The sequence below is a fragment of the Procambarus clarkii genome, chromosome 21 (genome assembly GCF_040958095.1).
Source record: "Procambarus clarkii isolate CNS0578487 chromosome 21, FALCON_Pclarkii_2.0, whole genome shotgun sequence".
Lineage (NCBI taxonomy): Eukaryota > Metazoa > Arthropoda > Malacostraca > Decapoda > Cambaridae > Procambarus > Procambarus clarkii.
Genome location: NC_091170.1, coordinates 35,560,199 through 35,586,932, shown reverse-complemented (window position 1 = coordinate 35,586,932; position 26,734 = coordinate 35,560,199). Strand labels below are relative to the sequence as shown.

At 40.7% G+C, this 26,734-nt stretch overlaps 1 protein-coding gene across 4 annotated transcripts; it reads left to right on the top strand.

The window, feature by feature from the left end:
* The first annotated feature begins 1,822 nt into the window (after positions 1-1,822).
* On the top strand, positions 1,823-25,107 carry LOC123760600 (zinc finger E-box-binding homeobox protein zag-1). 4 transcript variants are annotated; one of them, XM_045746302.2, is made up of 7 exons: positions 1,823-2,676; positions 9,381-9,544; positions 16,576-16,716; positions 19,852-19,962; positions 21,668-23,464; positions 23,678-23,812; positions 23,981-25,107. In XM_045746302.2, exons 1-7 carry the CDS (start codon positions 2,589-2,591, stop codon positions 24,038-24,040), a joined length of 2,496 nt encoding a protein of 831 aa, XP_045602258.2. In that variant the 5' UTR covers positions 1,823-2,588; the 3' UTR covers positions 24,041-25,107. The 4 variants fall into 4 exon arrangements, with proteins under 4 accessions (XP_045602258.2, XP_069184423.1, XP_045602254.2 ...); XM_069328322.1 differs by having other exon boundaries at positions 1,824-2,676; positions 9,384-9,544; XM_045746298.2 differs by having other exon boundaries at positions 1,824-2,676; positions 23,678-23,807.
* Positions 25,108-26,734: the final 1,627 nt, after the last annotated feature.

The following is a 26,734-nucleotide window of genomic DNA, read 5'->3' as shown; positions in this document are numbered from 1 at the left end:
TCCTTAAGTACTTTCGTATATTAAATACATCTTCAGAAGGTCTATGACTATGACCTAGACTATGCTAGACCTTCTGAAGATGTATTTAATATACGGAAGTACTTAAGGAAATTCCTGTTTCATTTTTCCTCCGTGGTCTGACATTGTCATATATATATATATATATATATATATATATATATATATATATATATATATATATATATATATATATATATATATATATATATATATATTATATATATATATTAAACACATCACCTACCACGGTGATGTGTTTAACGAATCTAACGTTTCCTGCTTCAGAAGCAAGAAATAAAGGAAAAGAAAACTTAGAGAGAGAGAGAGAGAGAAGGGGGGTTGGGGGTTGGGCAGAGAGAGAGGCAGATAAGAATGTGTGTGATCTGGGGGAAGGAAGAGCGGAGTAGTGAGGAGCGCGGCGTCTCCCACATAATGACGGTAACGGCAGCAAGTGCTTTGAACCGTCCGCGCTGCCGCCGCCACACCAACAGGTTCAGGGGAGAGCCTGCGCGCGCACCCTGGCTCCTCCCTCCCCCTCCCGCCACCCGCTCGGGGCTCCGCCCTCCCTCACCCCCTGCTGTTTGATGTACGATGCTAAACTTGGCCTTTTTATATCATTACTTGGTGATATACGTCTCTAGTTTAGACATTATTTTTGCAGTTATATAAAAGATGAATTTGGTGCTTGCAACTTATACACGTAGTTAGTGCGGTTAATTTCTGGAGGAGCAAAGTAGCTTATCGCGCAGCTGCCAACGTGAGCGCCTCCCTCAACCGACCAGTGTTGTTGTTCTTGTCGTTATTGTCGAATTTCGGACCAGTAACCCAGATAAAGCTGCAAACAAGTGTCTGATTTGTGCATATGTTTGCTATTTGTTGGTTATGTGAACAAACTTATATTCCTCGTCAGCTCAACAGTCGTGGTTATCTGAGAGATGAGATATAGCTGGATGATAGGGGGTGCTCGTTGATTTCTTTGAGAAACACTTAGTTCTTAAACTATATATATATGTTTTTATACATGTATGTGTTGTTTATCCACTAATGTTACAGTCACGCAACCGTCTTGCAGATAAATAGCTTCAGCTAGTACTGCTGATGTTGAACCTGTCATGTTTAGGTACTTCAGAAATTGCACAGCTACAAATGAAGTACTCAAGAGAATAAGATGCAGGGAGTAATTTACTGGCATTCTGCAGAAACTAAATATATGTCAACAATGAACCGCTATTTACCAGCAGGAACCCTAAGTAGAAATTTTGACACCCTGCTAATGACAGGTCTTTTTCTACACGTTCACAGATTTATCTACGGTATATATATATAATATATAGACAGTTTTTAATTAATGTCCAGTTAAGAAACACTTTAATAACCCATAATGAGACTTTTAAGCTCGAAACCCCAAAGCTGAACAGGCTTCCCTGGCCAGCTTCCGCGGCGGGAGAGCAACTGAACAGATCGACATCTCACGTAATACTGAGCATCCTCACCCGTGGTAGGTGATGTGTCTGGGAGCGCGTGATTCACCTCCTCACACACACCACTACTACCCTCCCACTCTCACGAATTAACTCACCTTACTCTGACATCTGCCTTGGCAATTATTGACATAAGGTTATACTTTCCTGTGTGGGTTACGCAGCACGTAGAAACGACGTAGAAATAGGTAAGAGTTAATTGGCCGAAGGTGCATAGCATCGGGTGGGTGAGGAGGCGTGGCGACGGAAGCGGTAGTAACCAATGAGAGCGGAGTCCAGCGTCCCCTACCTGAGGCTCTCTCCGACTCCCCTCACTCCCTCAGTCATGTAGGAGCTGCGAGTTTGATAGCACGCACTTTTTCGCGCTCCTCATTTGAAACCTCAAGGTGCTACCTACTTAGTCACTAACGTTACGTATGCTACATTTAAGTGTAGATTTCTCATGGAGCCTTTTGTACTGCAGTGAACCTTATAAAAAAACATCAGCGACTCGACCCCATTGGAATTTAGCGGAGACGCTTTTGTGACTGTGATCAAGTGTAACAGAAATTTTTCAGTGTTGATATTTCTCTAAAACAACGAACCCTCCTGAAACAACGGTTACTTTGTACGCAACGCGGCTGATTCCCATCTGGACCTCAAACGAATTTTAAGTGCCATCGTTGTGTACAATTGGATCCTCCTGGTAAACCCCACCGGCCCCCCAGTGACCTGTCCAGCCTTCTGCCACACTGCCAAATTATTCCCCAAGCTACTGTGGTTGACCTGAAGTGACCGTGTATCATATTCCTGTGCAGATTCCACCTCAGCTCCTGCTCTCGGCTGCCCCTACAAACCTGATCTGTTTTGCCTTTTGGAGAGACGTAGGGAGCCGAAGTGACCCCGAGCGAGCGGAGGTAGCCCAGGTCACATGCGACGACGGCTCTTCCGGTGTAACCTTAACTGACACGCCTGGCCAAGGTCTCGGTCTGGTTGGATCATTAAAGTTGTGGTGGCGGGAGAGTGCGCGCCGTAGTGTCGTCGGACATGTGGACCGCTTGGTAACGCTAGTGAAAATTAGTTAACAAGTGGTGGGCTGTAAGCACCATGGCTGGTGTCAGAACCATGTACGCTCCATCCCCATACACCGACTCCCTCAGACTCTGGAACTTCGCCGGCGTTTTCAACTACCTCTGTAAGTTGTTGCATGTTTTATTAATAAGTAGCGTCCTTATATTACTCAGAGTCTATTACTCTTGGTTTGCGAATTGTGAACGTGGGTCATGCTTATCGGATTTGTTATTAAAAATTCACGCCGAAAACCGGTAGATTATACATAAGCAAGTGTTCGGGAGTGTATATATTTTAATTAAACCGTAGGCTACGTCATAAAGTCAAGCTACTTAACGAAAAGCGGAAAACTTGTGAGATGCGATGAATATATAATATACAGGGGATCAGTAATTCAAAACTTATCTGTACAAACAATGTATAATTTACCAATTGAACGTTTTCCGATATTTTTTCGTATATGAATGGACAGCCTATATCAAAATTTAATATATAAATGCGGAACCTCAAATTTATTAAGGAGCCTCGTAAGAAAGTCTACGGAATAAACACGCCCACGATAGTTTACGTGACCAGCTAACAAACAATTTTCCTGCTTCTACCGTACTGTGTGTGTCTTGTCTCTGGCTCTCTCCTACACACACTGAGTATCGACTCCCTCCAGGCAAGCCCCTCGCCGGCCGCCATCCTTCCTGTAGATCACTAGCACTATTATCTTGGGAGCGAGTGGGGGCCCACCTGTGAACTGTCCGTCTTGTTCATGAGCCCAGTTGTCACAGTCTGGGTTTCGTCAGTGGCTGTAAGGCGGTCCTTGAAGGTACGTGACTAGTATATATACGACGATGGTGTCTAAGGCTGTGACGGAGTGATGAGGGTGATGTTTATGCCAACGGAAATACTAATTTACGACGTCTTGCGATAAGGTAAAGTTCAAGGCTAGGTGTCTCCTGAAACATCAAGATATAAAGATTCTTGCCAAGACATTACGTTTATTGTAATTTCTTTTGAACTATAACAGATGCCAAGGTTTAGGAAAAACAAAATTGATCTCGGTTAGAACGGTTGCTACGAAGTAACTAATGTTAGAAATTAATATATAACCACATGTGGACGTTTAGAAAGACCATCTAGGTTGAATAAAAAATGTGCTTTATATATTTCGTTTTATATTACTAAGGCTCTAATGTATAAAGAATACATTTTTCAAAGTGATTATACAAGATGCACATGTCAACAGGTATTTATCCGATGTTCTCATTATGCACAGGCATTGGTCACAACACAGTATTGTATAAGTTGCCTGAACTATTCCACTATAACCAACTGTCTCCATTATCTTAGAATTAACCACGCATTTCCGGAATGCCATCACTCGGGGGACATACAGCGAGAGGAGTACTCCTCTTCTCGGTGTATATACGGTGTATATATACACACCGTATATAGTGTTTAGAGAGTTTACTTTTGCCCTGGACTATCTATGTTCAAGTACTAAAGTATTCTTGCTGGTTGGTCAGTAAGCTGTTGTTGTTGCCTTAATAATCCTCCAGATGTTGATTGGCCTTAAGCCCAACACTTATTATTATGCTATCACTTAATCTTGTTAGTGGCGCCGACTATTTAAATATAAATAGGACAAAACTTGTTTACTACTCGTTAAAATATAGTTTGTATGAACGTAATCTCTTCATTTTAGTTTAGTTGAATATGATAGAAAAGCGTAGGATGGAGGAGGAAAGGGCGAGGCTGTGAGCGGGTGATACCGTGCTTATTATGTTAATGTAGCATTGATTCTGGCCGAGCCTGTCAGCTCTGCTCCCCACGCCATTCTCACTAAGGGGACTGTCGCGAGGGGGAATAACAGTGTTTGTCTGATTGTCACAGTAAGTTGGATGAAATGATATTTATAAAGTTGGGCGAGCAGGCGCCAAGGTGTTAAGTTAAATCTAGTTGCGGCTGCATGTACGCTCATAACATCCATTCATGACGGGTGTTGAATGATGTTTTAACAAGATTGAAAGACATCTATCAGACATCTATTAGTAAATCTATGCATATAAGTGCAGTGTGTATTTAGGTCCTAGGCTTATTTACACAAAGGCATACTTCTGTTGTTTACGGCTGAAATTGCGTGTATTTGATATCATTTCATGACAAAAGATAACACGTTTTCGACATTAAACAACGAAGAGCCGTTTGTTCAGTGTTCGACCCTGTGTACCCAATAGTAGGCTAATTGGAGCCCTGGATGTAAAACTATTGGGGAATCGCGTTCAAGGGAAAAAAATAATTCATCGAATAACCTATACGGTTCCTGTACCTAAGGCCGAAATTCCAGCATTTAACTATTGGAAATTTAACCTTCCAATAGTTAAATTCTTTTATGCAACCAAGTCTGGTGTTAAAATATAATGAAATGCGTGATGACATTGTCATGAGATTTCCGATACTATATGAGTGAAGGTGCTAGTGAAACTTGGCAGTGCATTTATTATGGTGTAACACTGTTTACCTTAACGTTGGGGGGAGAGTTCAGCCACTCATTTCTCTTCCCCCACCTGTTCCACTAAGACCACCGCCCCCCCCCCATCTCTTTAACCACTGACGAGGTAATCGCGCCAACATTGTACAGTTTTGTGTAGAGTAAGGGCGTTGATGGTAACAACGCCCTTCACCATCACCAACGTGATGGTGAAGGGGTGCTCTGGAGCGGTGACGCAGCCTCTACAATCGTTACAGCTGGGAATAAGGATGGGTGATGACGGGGGGTGGGGGGGGGGAAGTTTAGGATCCGCATAGGCTAATGGACGAGAAAGAGAAAAGGAAGGAGAGACCTACTTTTACACGAGCTGATTTACCCCAGAAGAGTAGGGCAAGAGTAGAGAGACAAATAACCTTGTTAGTTACTAAAGCAATCACAGCCTAACCTTTGATGGGTTGCAGTAAGCATGACAAAATGTAATAATAGGCTAGACTAGGTCAGCAAGCAAGTAAATGGGGAGTATTTTTTTTACAAAGGAAATTATTATGGTAAACATCAGTAATTTTTCTAGTTTTATAATATCAGATTTGTATGACAACCAGTTGGTATCACAAAACCAATAATGTTTGAGCTCATCTTTGTTGGCAAGTGATGGAGGTGATTGTGGAGGGGAGGTACACCAGCGGGCGAGGGGTGGCTGCGGTGCTGGCGGCTCAAGATCAATCATGATTCCGTGTCAGCATCTGTACCACCGGGAGGAACAACCTCATCTACCCGAGAGTAGAGTGCCTAGGAGCGTATATCACCCTCCGTGGCGCCCTGGCTCTTGCCTTTAATATACATCATCTCTCGTGACCAGGGCGTCCTCCGTCCAAGCATCATCAACTTGTCCTTTGTCCCGGGGTTTGCGTTGGGCATTTGAAATTCAGAGCTCCCCCTCGGCGTCCGTGGGCAGCTGCACGTGTGCCATTATCGCCCCCGCTCCCCTCGGACGATCCTCTCTCACAGTGTTACCAAGGACAACACCAACCCTCACTCAGCCTTGGCAGACATTAATTACGACGATTAATATCCGCGATAGCATTAATTGCTTGACGTTAAAACTTTACTTATTTTTAGAGAGTTAATATAGGCTTTCTTACAAGTAATTACATATTGTTTTTAAGACGAGGAGAATATTTTTAGAATTAAGGAGAAAATCGCCATTTTGGGTCAGCTCACCTTCCCACACCACCCCTTTAGAGTGGCTGATTTCCTCTCCACTGATTCGTGGGGTTTTATGTCACCCAAAGATGGCAAGTTTTGCTTATCAAATAACCTTTCTAGTTCCCACTAATTAAAAGTTAGGATAGACTTATATTTCAACGTTTGAATCGAATACTAATAGTAGTATATTCCACATGCTTGATACTCCGTGACCACCTTTCCTCCCCTCGCGCTTTCACCATCCCCCCCTCTCCCCATCCACCACACGCGACCCTTTCCTCTTCGTCAGCCGTTTCGCCTATTATCCCCTCCCCCCTTCCCTCAGGAGCTCTCGGAACCACCTCCCGCCAAGACCCCTTTCGATTGGCCCTTTCTTCGTCTTATCGATCGCCAGGTCAGGGTCACTATCGCTCGTTGGTAGTAGGGAGAGAGCGAGCGAGATGCTTACGTCCAGCATCGACGCTGGCTACCATGACCAAGTGAGGTCAGAATATAGATTCACTATTACACAACTATCAACCAAGATCCAGTGGCAACCTCCAGCCCCATGATGCCGTCGTAAAATGTAAATTATGTTGAATCCTTTCTTTCTCTGAGCCAACCAGGGGATGTGACTCATTGTAGGAGACAGTGAGAGGAAACTCGCAAGATGCCCAGGTTTAGACAGCACCAAAGAAAGGACAGAGGGTGGACACAATTCACCCGTGGGGGACGAGCATGTCACATGACATCACGTGGCTTGGGTACAGAGGGAGAAAACGAGAGCGGAGATAAAGCAAGCAGTAGCAGTAGTTTAAAACAAAAATCATAAAAATTTATATATATATATATATATATATATATATATATATATATATATATATATATATATATATATATATATATATATATATATATATATATATATATTTAACGCTTAGAAACTAAATATATAGGGAAAGATGGTACAAACAAGGGTAAAGGAAGAGTTGAGTGAGTAGCTGATGCGAGGAACAAGAAGACACGAAGAGGGGCGCGTGACAGAGGGGCCAGGATAAAGCTGCAGTGTCTTGACGCTTGACGTTCCGGAAAAGATTAGCGGCCTTTGGGCGTTGACAAAGCGCAAGTCACGAATAGTTATGAAGAAAAAAAAATCAGGCAGTGTTGGCAATCCTCCATGAGCCATAACCAGATTTCCTTTTTTTTAAATAAATCCGAAAAATAAAGAAACCGAGATGTCATGTTGAAATAAAAGCGTGGCGGGTGGCGTAATGCCCAGGTGAGAGCGGCTGGGCACGTATGAGGGTGAGTGTGTGAGTGGGTGCGTGCCTCACCTGGGACCCGCAGTTCATCATGTAACTCCAGACGCGACGGGGGAGTAGCCCAACATGCCCAACCGCCTCCCAGGGATGCGCGTCCCCCCCGCCACCTTACTCAGCGTTAACTCGCGCGTAAATACAACCCAAGCGGATGAATCATGCGTGTTGCCGTATCTCCATCACCGAATTGTTATTGTCTGGCCCCCTCCTCCTGTTTTCACTTTTTTGATAGTCTCGACCCAATAAATTACACTGTGTATACCTCCTTGATTAATTTCATATTCTTTATATAAATTCATCATTGCTGGAGGTATTTATAGTTATATCCTTGTATTAGGGGGATTCCGAGTGTATCAACGACAGTTGGGGGACGTGAGAAGATGGTGATGCCACGCATCACCATCGTCGGTGTTCCTAATATTGTGGACGGAGATCTCTTAACTCTGCCATAATAACTGACGACTGAACACATGGTACGAGACTGCCATTCCTTTCAACTTCATCTCAGCGTATTGAAGTTAAATCTTGTGACGAAAGCGTTACTTAGTCCTTTACTTAGCGTTGGGCATTTACCGGATGTGCGTCCTTCGTCACGTTGCAGTGGAATGTCTCGTAATAACGTGTCTTGGACGACAGACATTCGTCTGTGTTATGATGCGTTAGATGTTCTCAAATGGGGTGTCAGGCCATGTTTTTAAAAGAAAGATATGACACATGTTTGACTCGTGGTTTTAATTCAAGCAAATAAATCTCGTTGAAAAGTAGTATATATTCATATTCATATTCTCATTCTCTCATTCTCTCATCTCTCTCATTCTCTCTCATTCTCTCTCTCTCTCTCTCTCTCTCTCTCTCTCTCTCTCTCTCTCTCTCTCTCTCTCTCTCTCTCTCTCTCTCTCTCTCCTATTCTCTTCTCTTCTCTTCCGTCTCTCGTGTGTATTTATAGCCTAGGCTACAGTTTGTATATTTTCCTTTGTGTTCACATTGTATTACACAGGTGGCCAGTGTAAGCAATAAATAGTATTGCTTACTGGGGTGTGTCTATAATATCACATATTACATTGTCCTTTGATAAATATTTTAGCGTATTATCTACCTGTGAACGATTCTTGGAGTTTTCTCTATCGGCAGCGGTGTATTGATTATGTAATAATTTTTTTTTATAATTTATATATTGACTAGGCAATATTTCGTTTCTTCGTAAAAGTTTATTTTTACCGTTTAGGTTAAGCGCACATTATTAACTACGGTAGCGGTTATTTTGCTTATTTTTGCATTTCAAGCAGCTGTGTGGTATTAACTATTGTATTTGAATTTTTCACATACGTCTAGACACTTTTCCATGTTATATACCTATTAATAAATTTGTTGAACATAGGCTTCGGATAAAACACTCCTGATAAGTACCTCTCAGCTGCTAGAATTCAAACTACTCTGTGATTTTTTAAATATGCCAGTTAGGTACAATTGGCACAATTGTTTGCTTGCTTTATGTATTTTTTTTTCAGTTGTTGGGAGATTGGAAGAGCAGGACAGTCCACACAATCGACAATTAATTTATCTCAAATCTACATAAATGCAAGCCATTGATTCTAGTCTGTGTCAATGGGATAGTAGTGCTTTGAATGTCTTTTATGTTAAAAATTATGGGCATTTTAGCAAAATAAAAAACATTAAAATTCCTGTCCTATACATTTGGATTTGCGTTTTCAAATTGTTATGGAATGTCCAGGGAATATTTGTCTTGTTTCACTAGTCATGCGACATTTACATCGTGTTAGCTAGGCTGTCTTGTTGCGTAAATGTTCACATTTATTCATATTTTATTTGATTTTCTTGCAGCAGGCGACAAGGGTGTGAACGATAAGGGTGTGAGTCCCCAGACACCAACGGACGAGGCCGCCACACCCACCAATGCCCCCATCAGCCCTCCTTCCGATGCCCTCACACCCACGTCAGATGCTACCATGGGAGATGAGGGCGACTTCTTGAGCGGCGCCAGCGTGGTGAGTCTTACTCTTATTATCTCCCACATTCTTCCTCTCCAACCCTCATTATTCCAACTGTGCACTCCCCCCCTTTCCCTCCTTTCCTCAAACCCCTCTTCCCCCCCCCCCCTTCCCCTTCCTTTCCGAGCCAGTTACAGGCGTATGAAGTGCGAAGTAGAATTATCCACTAACTCTTAAGCATTCACGTCACCAAGAACACTCAGAGTAATGAGTAAACATTAGAGAAACACGACGCTTCAGCCTCTTTCCCGCAAATATAATAATAAATATTGGTGGAACAAAAGTTGAAGCCGTCAAGATGGAACTTGACAAGTTTCTGCATAAGTTACCGGATCAACCGGACAGTGTTGGCTTCTAACAAATAGCTTCACTGACCAGGCAACCAGAACAGGGAAGCTCAGCTTTATAACGACAGCACTTATAATGGTATTACCATCAGAAACAGTGTGCAGCAATATTAATTTTCTGAAAAAGCCTCGCTTAATAAACAGGTTACTGTATTTGTATAAAACTGAAAATAATGATTTTTTTTAACAAAACCTAAAACAAATATGTTGCATAATAAAGCTATGGGAAAAGAGCAAATTTATCTGACTAGTAGTACCATCAAACTTCACCTATACATTGTAAGATTAATTTTTGTTAATTCAATGGAAAATCACAAATTGACACGTGATGAATAATGTGACAATGTATAACGACAACACACCTTCAAAACACATCCATTGAAGATGTGTTGATTAACACGTACTCAAGTAGTTCCTCATTTAATTTTTCCTTTGTGGTTTTATATTGTCATGTATGATGAGCAAATGGCATGAGCTAGAAGGAGAGATTGTAGGTTCTAATTCTATAAGTTGTTTTAGAAATAGACATGACACTAAACAGGAGGGTCAGGAGTCTCTACATTAGACAACCGAACACTAAACAGGAGGGTCAGGAGTCTCTACATTAGACAACCGAACACTAAACAGGAGGGTCAGGAGTCTCTACATTAGACAACCGACAGCTAGCAAGTTGGGGTTCAACAGTTAACGATCGACCCTGTACACACACACACATTTAGGTGTATACGCTCCTAAGCCCGTTGTGGCAGTCGATATGCAGGAGGTTGTAGTTGTAATTGTTGGGGGTTGTGGTGAGTGATTTGTATGGTTTGTTGCGTGCGTTATGGCGGATTTGTAATTGTATTTGCACTGACGGTATTGTTTGAATTGTTTGATTTGGAGAGAGTGACTAATCGATAGGGAGGAGGGTTTTGAGCAAGGGATATGGATAGGTTGTAACACATGAATTATATTCGGAAATTTGGAGGAATTGTAGGTATGTTATATGGAAAAGTTCGCTGAAATGGATGGTTCGTAACAGTTCGTATGAAAGTGGCTAAAGTTGTTAATGTGGATGGATTGTAACGTTTGAATTTGAAGTATTTTAGCTGTTCATATAGCGGAAACATGGAGACGTAGTTTTAAATATAGAAGATTTGCATGTGTTATTAACATGTTAATAGTAACATTATACATATACAAAAAAGAAATCACACTAAAGTAATATATATATCAATAATAGTATAATTATGTGTTAATTTGGAGAAGCTGTTGCTTTTTATAGGGAGGCTTAGATGTTAACATGGACAGCTGCGTATGTCTCTCAAGGTGAAGACATAACTACTAATACGCGGGGCTTGTAGTTGTCAGTTTAGATGGCTTTTAACTTATTTTGGAGAGACTGTAGATGTTAATTTAATATGAAGGAATTGTAGGTGATAACATATATGGGTTGTAGGTGTTAATATTTATGGGTTGTAGGTGCTAACATATAGGGGCTGTAGGTGTTAATATTTAAGAGTTGTAGGTGTTAATATTTAAGAGTTGTAGGTGTTAATATTTAAGGGTTGTACATGTTAATATATAGAGGTTGTTGGTGTTAATATGTGTACATTGTAGCAGTTAATATGCAGGGGTTGTAGCTATTAATATATAGTGGTTGTAGCTATTAATATATAGTGGTTGTACCTAAGAATATGTAGAGGTTGTAAATATTAATATGTAGGCGTTGTAGGTATTAATGTGTAGTGGTTGTATTAATATGTAGTTGTAAGTTAATATGCAGGGGTTGTCTATATTAATATGTTGTAGGTGTTAATATTTAAGGGTTGTAGGTATTAATACGTAGAGGTTGTAGGTGTTAATATTTAAGGGTTGTAGGTATTAATACGTAGAGGTTGTAGGTATTAATACGTAGAGGTTGTAGGTGTTAATATGTAGTGGTTGTATTTATATGTAAGGGGTTGTAGATGTTAATAGGGATGTATTTTCCTTGATAACATGGAAGGGGGATGAAATGAACAGTCAGGGTAATGAAGGGAATTACCTAACAGTTGATAAATGTCACTTCCAGTCACTTACAACTGACATATCAATTGCATCACTTACTGCACAATGACCACATAGCGAAGCCCCCCTCCATCCCTAAGCCCTCAAATGAAGCCACATATTCTTCTGTTTTTAGTACTTTCCAAGACTTCATAATACGGTTATCTATAGCTTATCTGCATTTTCAACCTGTTTGCGCCTGCGTCAATGTATATATTTTCCAATTATTGAATCAATCATGATTTTTTTGGTTTTCATTATAATTAATACTAATCATTACTTTTCCGTTATTAACATTACGATTTTGATACTCTTGTGCAGGCGATGAGTCACAATAACGTGGCTGAAGTATGTTGACCAGACCACACACTAGAAGGTGAAGGGACAACGACGTTTCGGTCCGTCCTGGACCATTCTCAAGTCGATTGTGATACTCTTGTAAAATTTGACAGCAGGATTTATCCTCGACCCACTTACTTGTTACAGAATATTGATTGTTAGTCACAACAGGAGGGAGGGGGGTTGTCCACAGTTCTTTTGTTAAAACACCCCCGGACAGGTTTTGGACCACGCCATTAAGTATTAGAAGGGGAGCAAGCCCCTACCATTATCTTCACGAGGCGCGTCCCCTGGTAGCAACCAAGGCAAGCCACACGCTAGCAACCAAAGCGTGCAACACGCTAACAACCAAGGCAAGCCACACGCTAACAACCAAAGCACGCTACACGCTAACAATCAAAGCACGCTACACGCTAACAATCAAAGCACGCTACACGCTAACAACCAAGGCAAGCCACACGCTAGCAACCAAGGCAAGCCACACGCTAACAACCAAAGCACGCTACATGTTAACTAAAGCACACACACATGCTAACAACCAAAGCACACTGCAAGGTAACATTTAAAACACGCCACACACTAACAATTAAAGCACGCTACACGCTAACATCTAAACCGCGCTACACGCTAATACTTAAAACACGCTAACAATCAAAGCACGCTACACGCTAACAATCAAAGCATGCTACTCGCTAACAATTAAAGCACGCTACACGCTAACAATCAAAGCACGCTACACGCTAACAATCAAAGCACGCTACACGCTAACAATCAAAGCACGCTACATGCAAACATCTAAAACACGCCAAAGCACGCCACACGCAAACAACTACAGCCCGCGTCTCGCAAACAACTAAAGCACGCTACACGCCAACAACCAAAGTATTCCTCACGTTAACAAGCAGAGCACACTACTCGTTAACAACCAAAGTACGATACACGCTAACAACGAAGACACGACACGATACACGCTAACAACGGAGACACGATACACGCTAACAACGAAGACACGATACACGCTAACAACGAAGACACGATACACGCTAACAACGAAGACACGATACACGCTAACAATGAGGACACGATACACGCTAACAACGAAGACACGATACACGCTAACAACGAAGACACGATACACGTTAACAGCGAAGACACGATACACGCTAACAACGAAGACACGATACACGCTAACAATGAGGACACGATACACGCTAACAACGAAGACATGATACACGCTAACAACGAAGACACGATACACGTTAACAGCGAAGACACGATACACGCTAACAACGAAGACACGATACACGCTAACAATGAGGACACGATACACGCTAACAACGAAGACACGATACACGCTAACAACGAAGACACGATACACGCTAACAATGAAGACACGATACACGCTAACATCGAAGAGACACTTCACGCTAACAACAAAGACACGATACACGCTAACAACGAAGACACTATACACGCTAACAACGAAGACACGATACACGCTAACAATGAAGACACGATACACGCTAACATCGAAGAGACACTTCACGCTAACAACAAAGACACGATACACGCTAACAATGAAGACACGATACATGCTAACAACGAAGACATGATACACGCTAACAACGAAGACACGATACACGCTACCTTGAGGTGCTTCAGGGGCTTCGCGTCCCCGAGGCCCGTTCGTCGACCAGGCCTCCTCGTTGCTGGCCTGATCAACTAGGCTGTTGGACGCGGCTGCTCGCAGCCTGACGTATGAGTCACAGCCTCGTTGATCAGGTATCCTTTGGAGGGGCTTATCCAGTTCTCTCTTTAACACTGTGAGGGGTCGACCAGTTATGCCCTTTATGTGTAGTGGTTACGCTAACGCTAGATAGTGGCTAACTAGTGGCTTACGCTAACAACGAAGACACGAAACACGCTAACAACGAAGACACACTTCACGCTAAAGAAATGTCAGCGGCACAATACTTACCCAGAGAGACTGTTCTCAAAATTTCACTCCTGTCCCATCTTTGACAACAATCAAAAAGTCTGCCATTACAACCCAAGGCAGCTTTAGCTTTAGTAAAGCTGTCAGCGACAGCTTTACTCTGGCTGTACCATTCTCATCTCTCCGTGAACGACCACTCATTCCTTATACCTAGCCTACATTTGGAATAGTTAAGCTAGTCCCAGCTGTGTCTGGGTACAAGTGGCAGGATGAACAACCCAGCGGGTTTCCTTCCTTTTGGGGAGTGTTGTACATGCTGCTATGGCGGTGTGTCCACTCACAAGATGAGTGGCGATGCCTAATAAACTCGCCCCTCGGGGCAAAATTTAATTTTAAATTTAGCTACGGCACGCTTCATGCTAGCAACAAAGGCACTCTGCATGCTAGCAACGAAGACATTCTACACAGCAACGAAGACATAATTCACGCTAGCAACGAAGACAATTCACGCTAGTAACGAAGATATAATTCATGCCAGTAACTAAGATATAATTCACGCTAGTAACGAAGACAATTCACGCTAGCAACAAACACATAATTCACGCTAGCAACGAAGACATAATTCACGCTAGTAACGAAGATATAATTCATGCCAGTAACTAAGACATAATTCACGCTAGCAACGAAGATATAATTCACGCTAGTAACGAAGACATAATTCACGCTAGTAACGAAGACATAATTCATGCTAGTAACGAAGACATAATTCACGCTAGCATCGAAGACATAATTCACGCCTTCAACGAAGACATAATGCATACTAGCAACGAAGCCATGCTAGGGAGCCGATGGCTGAGCGGACATAACACTGGACGCGTGATCCTTGTGGACCCGGGTTCGATCCCGGGCGCCGGCGAGAAACGATGGGCAGAGTTTCTTTCACCCTGCTGCACCTGTTACCTAGCAGTAAATAGGTACCTGGGAGTTAGTCAGCTGTCACGGGCTGCTTCCTCGGGGTGGAGGCCTGGTCGAGGACCGGGCCGCGGGGACACAAAAGCTCCGAAATCATCTAAAGATAACCTCAAGATACACGCTAACAACGAAGGCACACCACACCCAAACGCACATTCAGTACTGTAATTCTATACCGTACACCGTTTAAAGAGTGCCTAACTCCCAACATATTTAACTTGTTATTAAAAGTTAGAAATTTGTAATTGCAAAATATTTAAACAGTTGTGAATAATCATGTTAGCCAGTCGCACAAAATTTTCTGACATCCACCGGATATTCTGATAGGATAAGTCCCGTGGTTTAATTGTTTTATCTAAATTACTTCTCCTGATCTTAGTTTTCCGTTTGGATTTAGAGTACTGTATTGATTTATTATCCCCTTCGTAATTAATTCCAACCATTTTTACTGGGCCTGAATTTGATTCACGGTGTTTTCACGACTTTTTACGTTACTAATTCGAATAAACTAATAAGGAATTATTAGTTTAAAATATGATAATGATTCACCGTTTTTAGAAGACGAATATTTATTTGTCCATGAGGGCATTTTCGTTAAGCTTCTCATTCGCTCCGTGACTACTTTAGCTACTTTATACTTATATAAACGTTATTGCTTTGTAGCCCATCAGGTTAACTGAACTCGTATTCCATGGCCTAGCACATCCATTAAAGTCAGTGTGGTCAAATAAAAAAGATCTCAAAGCTTGTGAAGTTCCTTAATAAGATTCCGTTGACTTGCAATGTTTTTTCCCCGGTAAATTGTTAAGCTTGTCATGCACTTGAGGAGAGTTTATCGTTTGTTGCTGCAGCACCTGTTGCTCCTCCTTTCTCCTCCCCTTCCTCCCTCTTCGCGTTTGTAAACATGGCACACTGAGATATGCAACTGTTTGATCAACACAGAATTGCCTGATACAAAATACTTTTGTTGAGACAGCCACGAAGGGTCCTTAAAACAAAAGGTAAATTTGTTCTCGCGTAATAAAATGGATTAAAAACGAAGGTGCAAATTTCAAATGAATTTTACACAATTATATTGTCTAATAGGCTTGTTCAAGCTACGTGTATTTCGCTAAACAAAGAAGAATATACTGTAGTTCAGTACGGTGCTATACAATAAGTGGTATAAAATGCCGGCTGAAAATTAAATAAAGGCTAATACTGTATGTTTTAAATTAGTAAATTTAAGCAGCTCGACCGAATGATAACCTTTCTCTATCGTTGAATTTTAGCTCTGGCAAATATAATCATTGTACATTATTCTGAAATTTATTCAATGAATTAACTGATTTTTGTTTACAAAAAAATCGAATACGGACAATAAAAACACTGATTACTAATTAATTTCATCTCTTTCCCGGGTGCAGTCGTGTTCGGTGTGCCACAAGAAGTTCGCCAACATTCACCGCCTGCAACGACACATGATCTCCCACCAGGAGTCGGACGTACTCAGACGGTTTAAGTGTGACGAGTGCGGCAAGGCCTTCAAGTTCAAACACCACCTCAAGGTAAGACGCGAGACGAACATAAGGCCGTTGGAAGGACTGGGGGGAAGGGGGGAGCCGGGGGACTGGGGGGAGCCGGGGGGCTAGGGGGGTTGGGGGGATTCTTGGTAGGTGTCAGTCGTTCGTTGGGCGGCCTGAGGAAGGAACGGGAGGGGGGGGATAATGGGGGGTGGGAGGGATCATGGTGGGTGTCTGGGGTGCATTGGGCGGCCGGGGAGACACGAGGGCGGGTGTTGGGTCCGTTGGGCGGCCTGGGAAAAACGTGGGCAGCGGTTGATGTGTGCGTCCTTATGTAGGTCATAGGCAACTGTGGAAATGTTTGAGAGGGGGGGGGGGGGTCTAGATTTTGCTCCTATGTGAAATGTTACTGTAGAAGATTTGTTTTTGTTTTATCTGTCCAATCAAATCAAATATTTATTCAGGTAAAGTACATACATACAAGGTGAGATACAAAACATAGATGGATTTATAGATAGAGCTAGTACATACAATGCCTAAAGCCACTATTACGCCAAGCGTTTCGGGCATCGTTATGAGGTTTCTGTGCAAACTGTATATTGGTGATTACATTTAATCTGAAAACAATGCAACGTTAACTTAAAAAAAAATCCCCAGCAGTTTGAGAGAGTGACTGGATGTGGAGCGACCATATTACTGTAGCAACAATATTAAGAGGAATATAGGCGGTTCAAATTTGAGCACATTATGTGCGCGTATGATTTTTTAAAAATCTCAGCATTAATGCATATCACTCTTAATTTTATAAATAAATAAATAAATACAAAAATGTTTATTCAGGTAAAGTACATACAAACAAGAGGTTATACAAAAAATGATAGATTTATAGATAGAGCTAGTACATACAATGCCTAAAGCCACTATTACGCAAAGCGTTTCGGGCAGAACATATTCTTGAACATATGCACAAGTTATGGGAAGAAGTGTGCACGAGATGAAGGGAAGAAAGATGTCCAGAAGTATTAGAATCTAAGTGCAAGAGCTATGGCCGACCGGGTAGGAGGGAAGGAAGGCGGTAGTAAGGGGCGGGCTCCGGGGCCTCACCTCCCCTTAGCAGGTAGACAGGATGTTGGGGGGGGGGGGGGATTGCGGCAGAGGGAGGGGTGGGGGTCGTGCACATGGCTAACCCACCACCTTGTTATTTACCGTCTTATAAATCATTATTATTGTACATGTTCAGTACTTTTTCTTGCTTGCATATCCATTTAGTATCTTAGAATATGACATTCGAAAGGCAAGAAGTTAGTTGCATTGGTGGTGGTGGGTGATGCGTTAGGGATGAGGGAGGGAGATGCGTGCACCTACAGTACTTTGGTATCATGTGAAGCTTCCTGTCCCGTCGGGCGGTGGCCTTATCTCTCCCGCGTCCGCCAACGCTCTTCTGTCGCGGCCCTCGTAAACACCTTGTCATTAAGGAAATAAAAAGTTTTTCGTTCTTTTTTCATAGGCGCCTGTATCTCAGGTGCTGTAAAATTAATTAGAATTTTTTATCGTGTACGCGCGTCCTGCATCCGTGAGATTGTATAAATAAGTGAGGTGTATGATAATTTCCGTGAATTAACGTTAAAGAAAATACAATTTTAGTTAAAAAAAATTGTGAACGTTTTGTAATACAAGGTAATAGCATGTTGCTTTCTAGACAAAAATAGGCATTCTGGATTAACATTTCAAGTTTTGCATTTGTATGGTCAATTCAGTGCATCAATGAATTGACATGCTTGTCAATACAGTATTTGTAAAATACACTACAATTCAGTGCAATTCAGAATTGATCATTGAATTGACCATACTTGTCAATACAGTACTTGTAAAATATGGTGTAGCCCCAATGGTTACTGCTCCAAGTTAGAAATAATCATTATTGTTTGGTGACCACAATTCAATCACATTGATATTGTTTTAGAATCACAATTCAGTAATTGTAGTAGTCAAAACTACCTAGTTTTCAGGGTAAATTTACAATAATTATTATGTTATGAGTTTGGTAAATAAGGATTGGTAGTTACATTTCTAGCAATATAGAGAATCTGGCAGCTCTTAACACTCCATAAAAATATTATAGGCACCATTTTTGCTGTAACTGAAGTGTTTTTTTTACACATTTTTCTGATTAAATATGCAGGTTTAATTAGATATGTTATCTTGTATATAAATAGCACAGTACCCCATGGGTTAGTATCCAAATACTGTAGTGGTGCAATGTAAATATCTTTAAAATATTTTTACTGTTTTGTATGCGATTAAAAAAAAATTAAGTGTCAGGCAATGTGGTTGATAAGTTTTTCACTAGAGCTCAATTTCCACAATACTGTTTTAGATTTGATCAACTCAATATTTAATATGGATATAGCTTTAGATCTACTTGATTGGTTCCAGGGGATATTACCATCCCCCTCTCTAATCCATGGGCCAGTCTCCGACTATGCAATATACTGTACAGTGCGGAATAGTAATTTTGAGTATTGTGGTTTATGTTTTGGGAACTTTTTAAATGTATGTGAGGACAACATTAGTTTGTTTTTGGTCAGTACAGTATTTTATATCTCATTCAGTCTTGCTGACGTTCTGCTACCTTTGATTGGTGGTTTTATTATAGCTGTATTTTATTATTTAAGTTTTCTAATCAATCAGGTACTGTAATTTGCTTCAGATTTGTTACACAATAGACGTCCACCAAATATTTTATTATTTAGCAAGGAGACAATCACATTTATTTATGTGATTGTTCTCACCTAGTTGTGCTTTTGGGGCTTGAGCTCTGGCTCTTTTGTTCTGCCTTTCAACTGTCAATCTATTGGTTTACAGGTTCCTGAGCTTATTGCGCTCTATATCATATCTATATTTGAAACAGTGTATGGAGTCAGCCTCCACCACATCACTTCCAAATGCATTCCATTTACTGTATGAGCTTTGTGGTAGTAAAAAAAGTATGAAGTGGTAACACATTATCACCTGTCACCTACCAATTCAGTCTCTTGTGTAAACTATTAAGCTGCCTAATTATTAGAGAATTTTATACTACTATTGTTTTAATTATTTTAATATGAAGCCTAGGGTATATATAGATATAAAAACCCTAATGTTGTAAGCTATTGGTATTTATAATGTGATTACTTGCAGGAACACAAGAGGATTCATAGTGGTGAGAAGCCCTTTGAGTGTGAACACTGTGGCAAGCGGTTCTCCCATTCAGGGTCATATTCTTCTCACATGTCCTCCAAAAAATGCCAGGTGAATATCATCATCTTTTGAAATTTGCCATTTTTAATTTATAAATTCTCTGATAAAACACTCTGAATTAAGTGCTATAATGATCTAAATATTTACTGTAAGGGAATAGTTTTTAATGTTGGAATAAAAGTACTTTAGAAATAGCAATGAGAAAAGTTGAATACACAGTTGCTCTTGTTGCAAGTAGTAGTCTCAATGACCAAAGGGTTAATTTTATTTTGTAACTGTTATTCTTGAGCAAATAATATACCAAAAATTAAGTTTAGTTATAAATTAAGGAGAATATACAAATATTATAAAAGATAATGTATTGTATAAAGAGCTCATAACCCTCTGCACAATAGTGGCTTCATTTACTGTGCAACCCCCCTGTACATACAATTGTACCTTTGTCTTATGTTCTTTGCATTCACAGTCTCATGAATAATGTATTATTATTATAATTTTATTATCATTTTTATTACTTTTATTATTATTATTATATTATATTGACAGAAAATATAGAATACAGTATAAGAATTGTGAAAGTTTAGGAAAATTATATCAAGTGAATAGGTGAATTGCACCAGGTGCATAGGATAATTATAGAATGAGTGTACAGGGTAATTGCAACAGATGTGTGTATCTGTGTTTTGCAACATACATATGTAGTATAACTTCAATGTATGTGTGTGATATTGCAGCATAGGTGTGTGTTATAATTGCAACATATGTGTGAGGTGATTACAGTACTCTGTGTGTAAGTTAACTACATCTAAATTTAAGAAATTAAATATCTTAAAACAAATTTGTGAACATGAGTAATAGGGGTGCTAGAATTGGTTAAAATAAGTAAAATACACAGTTAATGTTTAGTGGGTGTACTAAATTTCAGGGATAATGATAAGGCAGAATTAACATCATTTGGTTTGATGAAATGACTCATGTGTAATTGTGTGAATGCTGAAGCTTCTATGTAAAGTAAACTATGATGGCTTAGTGGGTAATAATTGTGGCAGAAGTAGATTTTTTTTGTTTGCAACACATGAAAAATGAAGTAAGGATCATGTGCTGTGATCATGCTAGTTCAAGGGAAAATATGTCAAATGTTTACCCATGAAAGTATCAGCTTTTTTGTTTTTTTGTTTTTTTGTAAAATACTGTACTGCTGTATAGTATTTTAGTATGGTTATACAGTGTTTTATTACTGTTGTACAGTATTTTAGTACTGTTGTACAGTATTTTAGTACTGTTGTACAGTATTTTAGTACTGTTGTACAGTATTTTAGTACTGTTGTACAGTATTTTAGTACTGTTGTACAGTATTTTAGTACTGTTGTACAGTATTTTAGTACTGTTGTACAGTATTTTAGTACTGTTGTACAGTATTTTAGTACTGTTGTACAGTATTTTAGTACTGTTGTACAGTATTTTAGTACTGTTGTACAGTATTTTAGTACTGTTGTACAGTATTTTAGTACTGTTGTACAGTATTTTAGTACTGTTGTACAGTATTTTAATACTGTTGTATAGTACTATGTTGTTGGTACAGTATGTTGTACAGTATAGTGTTGTCAGAGTGTTGCTTATGTACTGAACTCATTGTGTCAGAGGGAACTTAACCTTAAGAAACTTAAAATATAATTGGAGTACAACAACATTACACTTAAGGCACACTGAATAATTACTTAGTCTTTTATTTGATAAAATATTTTTTTTTTCACAGCTTGGACGTGGCAGGACTAATGGTCTGATGCAACGTACATCCCCACAGTTTCCAGGACCCCATACCAAACGGCCTATCCTTAATGGATCTTACTTACCAATCTTACCCAAGGACAAGTCTCCAACCCATTCAGCAGATCTCGGGTATTCCTCACCAACACGCCCCATCTCTAGGGACTCTCTCCTCATGTCTCCACCATCACTAGTGTCTCCAAGTGGCCTCAGTAGTTCCAGTCTAACTGCAGGCTTGCCACAGGGATTTTCCCAGAGTTTACCTCAAGGGCTTTCAGGCAATCTCCATCAAAGCTTGTCACCCTACCACCCTTTCAATTCCCTCATATTGGCTGCACAACTCCACCCTCAGTATTCATCGCTCCTCTCTCTCACCATGACCCAGGCAGCCCTCAACAAAGCTCATCAGGAAGGTAGTGGAGAAAAAGACCACTGTGAAAATGCACCACAGGAAGATGATGATGACAGAGAGCCAGGTGAACTTGTTATCAAGGAAGAGACAAGAGAGGAGGAAGAGGAAGAAGAGGGAGAACTTCAACAAGAAGAAAGTAAGCAAAACGAAAAGAACGACTTTCCAAATAAGAGTGATAAGGAAGGTATGTCCACATTGAAGAATATGTTAGAAAGTGTCAACACAAGTGTCACAAAACATCAGTTTGAAGAAACAGTATCATCAGCTTCTCAGGGCTTTGCACTAGACTCTGCAGCCATTGCTGATGACCTTTCTTGTAGGCTGTGTGGCAGTACCTTCAGAAATCGTAGTGAAGCTTTTCTACATGCCTGCCGCCAGTGTCCGCGTCTTCCTGAAGTTACCTCTGCCAAGGGACATCTAATTGAGGGTCTGGCAGCAAGGTTACACGAGCTAGCAGAAAATCAGAAACCTCAACGCCATCAACAACGGCAGCAACCATCTCAACATATTTCTCAGTCCCAATATATGCATAGTCGGGTCATTTTGAGTAGGGATGAGGAGAGAGATGCAGATTCTGGCCATATTGTAGATGATGAAGAGACCACCAGTGATGGAAAGAAGGTTCGTGTACGTTCTCACATCCGTGAGGAGCAGCTTATTGTCCTGCGAGCCCACTATGCTATTAACCCCCGACCTAAGAAAGAAGAATTGCTAACCATTGCTGAAAAGATTGGTTTTCCAGTTCGAGTGGTGCAGGTATGGTTCCAGAATGCTCGAGCTCGTGACCGTCGTGAGGGTCGGTCAATTACCCCAACACCAACATACTCCCAGGCCAGTTACCCCTCAAGCTACAGCAATCCTAGCCATACTCCTGCTAGCTATACTCCTTCAAGCTATGTTCCTAGCAGCTATGCTCCGCCCAACACTCAGGCTAATCCCAAGGCCTTAAGCATTGGCTCCTATTACTCGTCCCTGTTGGCACCACCAGGTCTAGTCTACCCTCTTCACAATGGTCGTGCCTCGCCAATACCTGCAGATGGAGCAGATGGAAATGATGATGACCAACCGCTTGATCTCTCCACAAAAAAATCGTCTCCATCAGCATCACCAAAACCAGCCTCTGTATATTCTGATTCAGATGCAGATTCCACCTCATTGGCAATTTCTTACAAATCTGAATCTCGCACACCTACACCTAACTCTCTCAATAATAATATAGCAGAACAAAAAGAATCAAGTGGGCTAACAATGACTGGTTTGCCCACTATGATCTCTGAACAACACTGCAAGTTGGCACAGATTCTCCATGGGGCAAAGCTTGGCTTGCCAGCATTGTATCCTGACCATATGGATTCCAGTGAGAAACGACCGAGGGTGAGTTGGCAATAGTTGTGGTGTGTAGTATTCTGATGACTGTATACTTTACTATAACCTGCTTGCACTAATGTTCATGCCATTATTTTTGTCTTAACAGTTGCACAAGTAATACATATAGAGTAACTACCTTTCTTCATTGCAATTAGTTGGTAATTGTGGTTGCATATTAATAGTAATTTATTTAAACTAAACTCCAATTTCTACTCATAGGATGATGACAGTGGTGATGAAAGCCGCAAGAGACGCCGTGAGGAAGAGGGTGGTATTTTTCAGTGTGACCAGTGTGACAAGTCCTTCAATAAACAATCGTCCCTTGCCCGCCACAAGTACGAGCACTCAGGTGAGGTGAATGTCAATATCCCCTTATGTTTTGTTGAAACATTTGTGTTATAGAGTAATTAGTAATACAGTAGTAATAGTGAGACAGATTGTCCTTTTATATGGAAAAATTGTCATGCTTTAGGTTAGTTCAGTATGAAGTGTATATATATGATGGGCAAAATATTTTTACAGGCCAACGCCCATTCAAGTGTGATCTCTGCCCCAAAGCATTCAAGCACAAGCATCATCTAACAGAACACAGTCGACTACATACAGGGGAGAAGCCTTACCAATGCCACAAGTGTCTCAAGAGGTTCTCTCACTCGGGTTCCTATTCTCAGCATATGAACCACCGATATTCATATTGCAAGCCCTACCATCCGGATGGCACTGCCCCTCATTCAGAATCCTCTACTCCCGTCCCTTCACCATCAGACAGTGGCGTTGGTATTATTAGTAGTGCTGGGGAAGGTGTGTCAGTAATTGTTACTGCCACAGCTGATTCACTCTCTACAGTACCTCTCATCCCATCCCTTATCTCACCAGTAGAGGAGTCATCTGAAAACACCTCACCTGCAACACTTCCTGAAGCCCTCGAGACCACACCTACTACTATAAAAGAAGAAGTTGTGGCGTAAATCTGTGAAATATCTCATGAACTGAGAAACAAAAATTGTGATGCAAAGAATGTGTGACAACGAACAGATATTAAGAGAATTTCCTATAACATTAATTAAATCAAAATAGTGACTTGCAATGGCATGTCTATGATCAAAAAATCAGTGATGAAAGACGTAAAGTATTTGATGTTTCTTATACTTGACATATTGTAATGAGGGAAGCCTGCATGCTTGGTGTGCAATATGTCGAGTGATGTGCCACTTACATTGCTAGATTTACCTGGACATACTATGCAGTGTTTCTTTGTTATTTAAAAAGAATTATAATTATATTTACTTTTGAATAGGATTAATGTGAATTCGCATGTGCCAATCACTTTTATCTTCACTTACGAAAACTTTTTAAGAGGGTCCTTAAGGCTGGAACCTGGAAATGGGGCAGCTTCCTCTTGGTCCCTCATCTTTCTCTCTTTCTGTCATTCTCATAGTTAAGTAGTTATGATAGTTAGGCGTTGAACCAAGGCGGGTTAGGCCCTTACACCTCCAGCCAGTACCTGTCCAATACTCAAGTGTAGTGCCAGAGTGTAGTGCCGCATAAAGAAGCAGTGTTGCCAAGAAAGAATATATTTATATTTGAGAGAAATATGCATTTGTATTATTAATATTGTCTGTAGAAGGAATATATTATTATGAAGTATTTTTTATGTTTCACTTTCTTTTAGTAGCCTGGAGAATTGCAATTAATGAATTATCTTTTAAGCACTCCTAAAAGAAAGTAATTATCTTCTGAAGAGTAGTGGGCAACACTGCAGTGAAGTAAGAAGATGAGCAGGTATTCCGCTAATAAATCCACTGTCTTCCATAAGCGTACTAGGAACAATACACGATTCCCAGCGTCTAGTACTAGTGGATCCCTCGTGCCTCGTGCCAGCATCCTTAATAGTGATACTACCAGCTACCTTGGCTCTTGATAAATCAGTGTCAAATTTATTGCTTAACTAAAAGACAAATATAAACTTAAAACAAAGGACCATTGTAGCTGGTTATGTCATACTGTTAGTCCAAAATAATCTCAACATGTGCAATCTTTCTATTTTCTAGATTTCCAAGGCATGCCATGTAGTTCTATCATTTTTCGAACATTCTGAAGGTTCTCTTGTACCTCTTCGCTTCAGTTATTCAAGTACTGACAACATGATTCTTTAACGTGTCTGTCAGCTGCATTGTTAGTCATATTGCTAGTCTAGTTAGTTTTCTGTTGTCTTTTACTTGGCACTTGATTATCTTGCATCTTTTAGCTTTCAGGAGCTAATTTCTTCATGCTACTTTCTTATCTATATTGTCAAACGAAATGCCAGTTTAACTTGGTTGTAAGCAACGATTGTGCCAAAACGACTACTGGAGATTTCTAATAGGATCTTGTTAGGAATGTGGATAACATTTAGAATTTTATTTTTATCAAGTATACATATGCAAATTTATTTTGTATAGAGACCATACTTCACCACAATAGTGTACCAGAGTGCTTCCATATCACCCTGAGCCGGGCCCAAGGCTATACACAGAGTAACGTCCATGACAGGTGACTAACTGGCAGCGTCGACCACTAAGGCTCCCAGTCAAAGTCTTTCACCTCCTCACTTCCTGTAGATTCCCATAAAAGGGTGCCGTGAGAGGGCTCCACATAGGAGACCTCAGATTGCTGTCTTTCATACAAGTCAGGGGCTTTCTTGCGGTGTCCCTCCTCAACTTACCAACATCCTATTGTCACGTGACCCTCTCCTGGCCAATAGCATTCCTCTATTTCGCCCGATCCCGTTCTCTCTAGTCTCCTGATTGGTGGCTTCACTTTGGTCTCTGTACTCTTCGGGGAACTCTGGAATTTGATTGGCAAAGTGAGCACCAATAGCAAGGAGGTTTGATTCAGTACATTCCCCTTTGCTGTTTGTTCATCCATAAACATTTTTAGAAAGTAAGTACATTTTAATTGGAAATGGCGCTGTGACTGCAACGAACAGCATGACAACAGGGCCATCATGTTTGAACGGTGTCGTGCCTTTTCATCTCTGTGGAATCTTGCTGTATATATATAAATATATACATATATATATATGTATATGATTATATAATGTATATATGTATATATATGTATATACTGGGCGCAAAGAATGCGTTTAAAGTTCTGTAGATGGTTAAACGGAAGATGTTTGCATTCTCAATAAGCATTCCAACGTAGCTGCTAGAAGTGACTTTCAATGTGTGATATAAAGAAAGATCCCTTAAATGTCCATGACTGCGCGGAGAAATTTATTTTTTGTCCCATTTG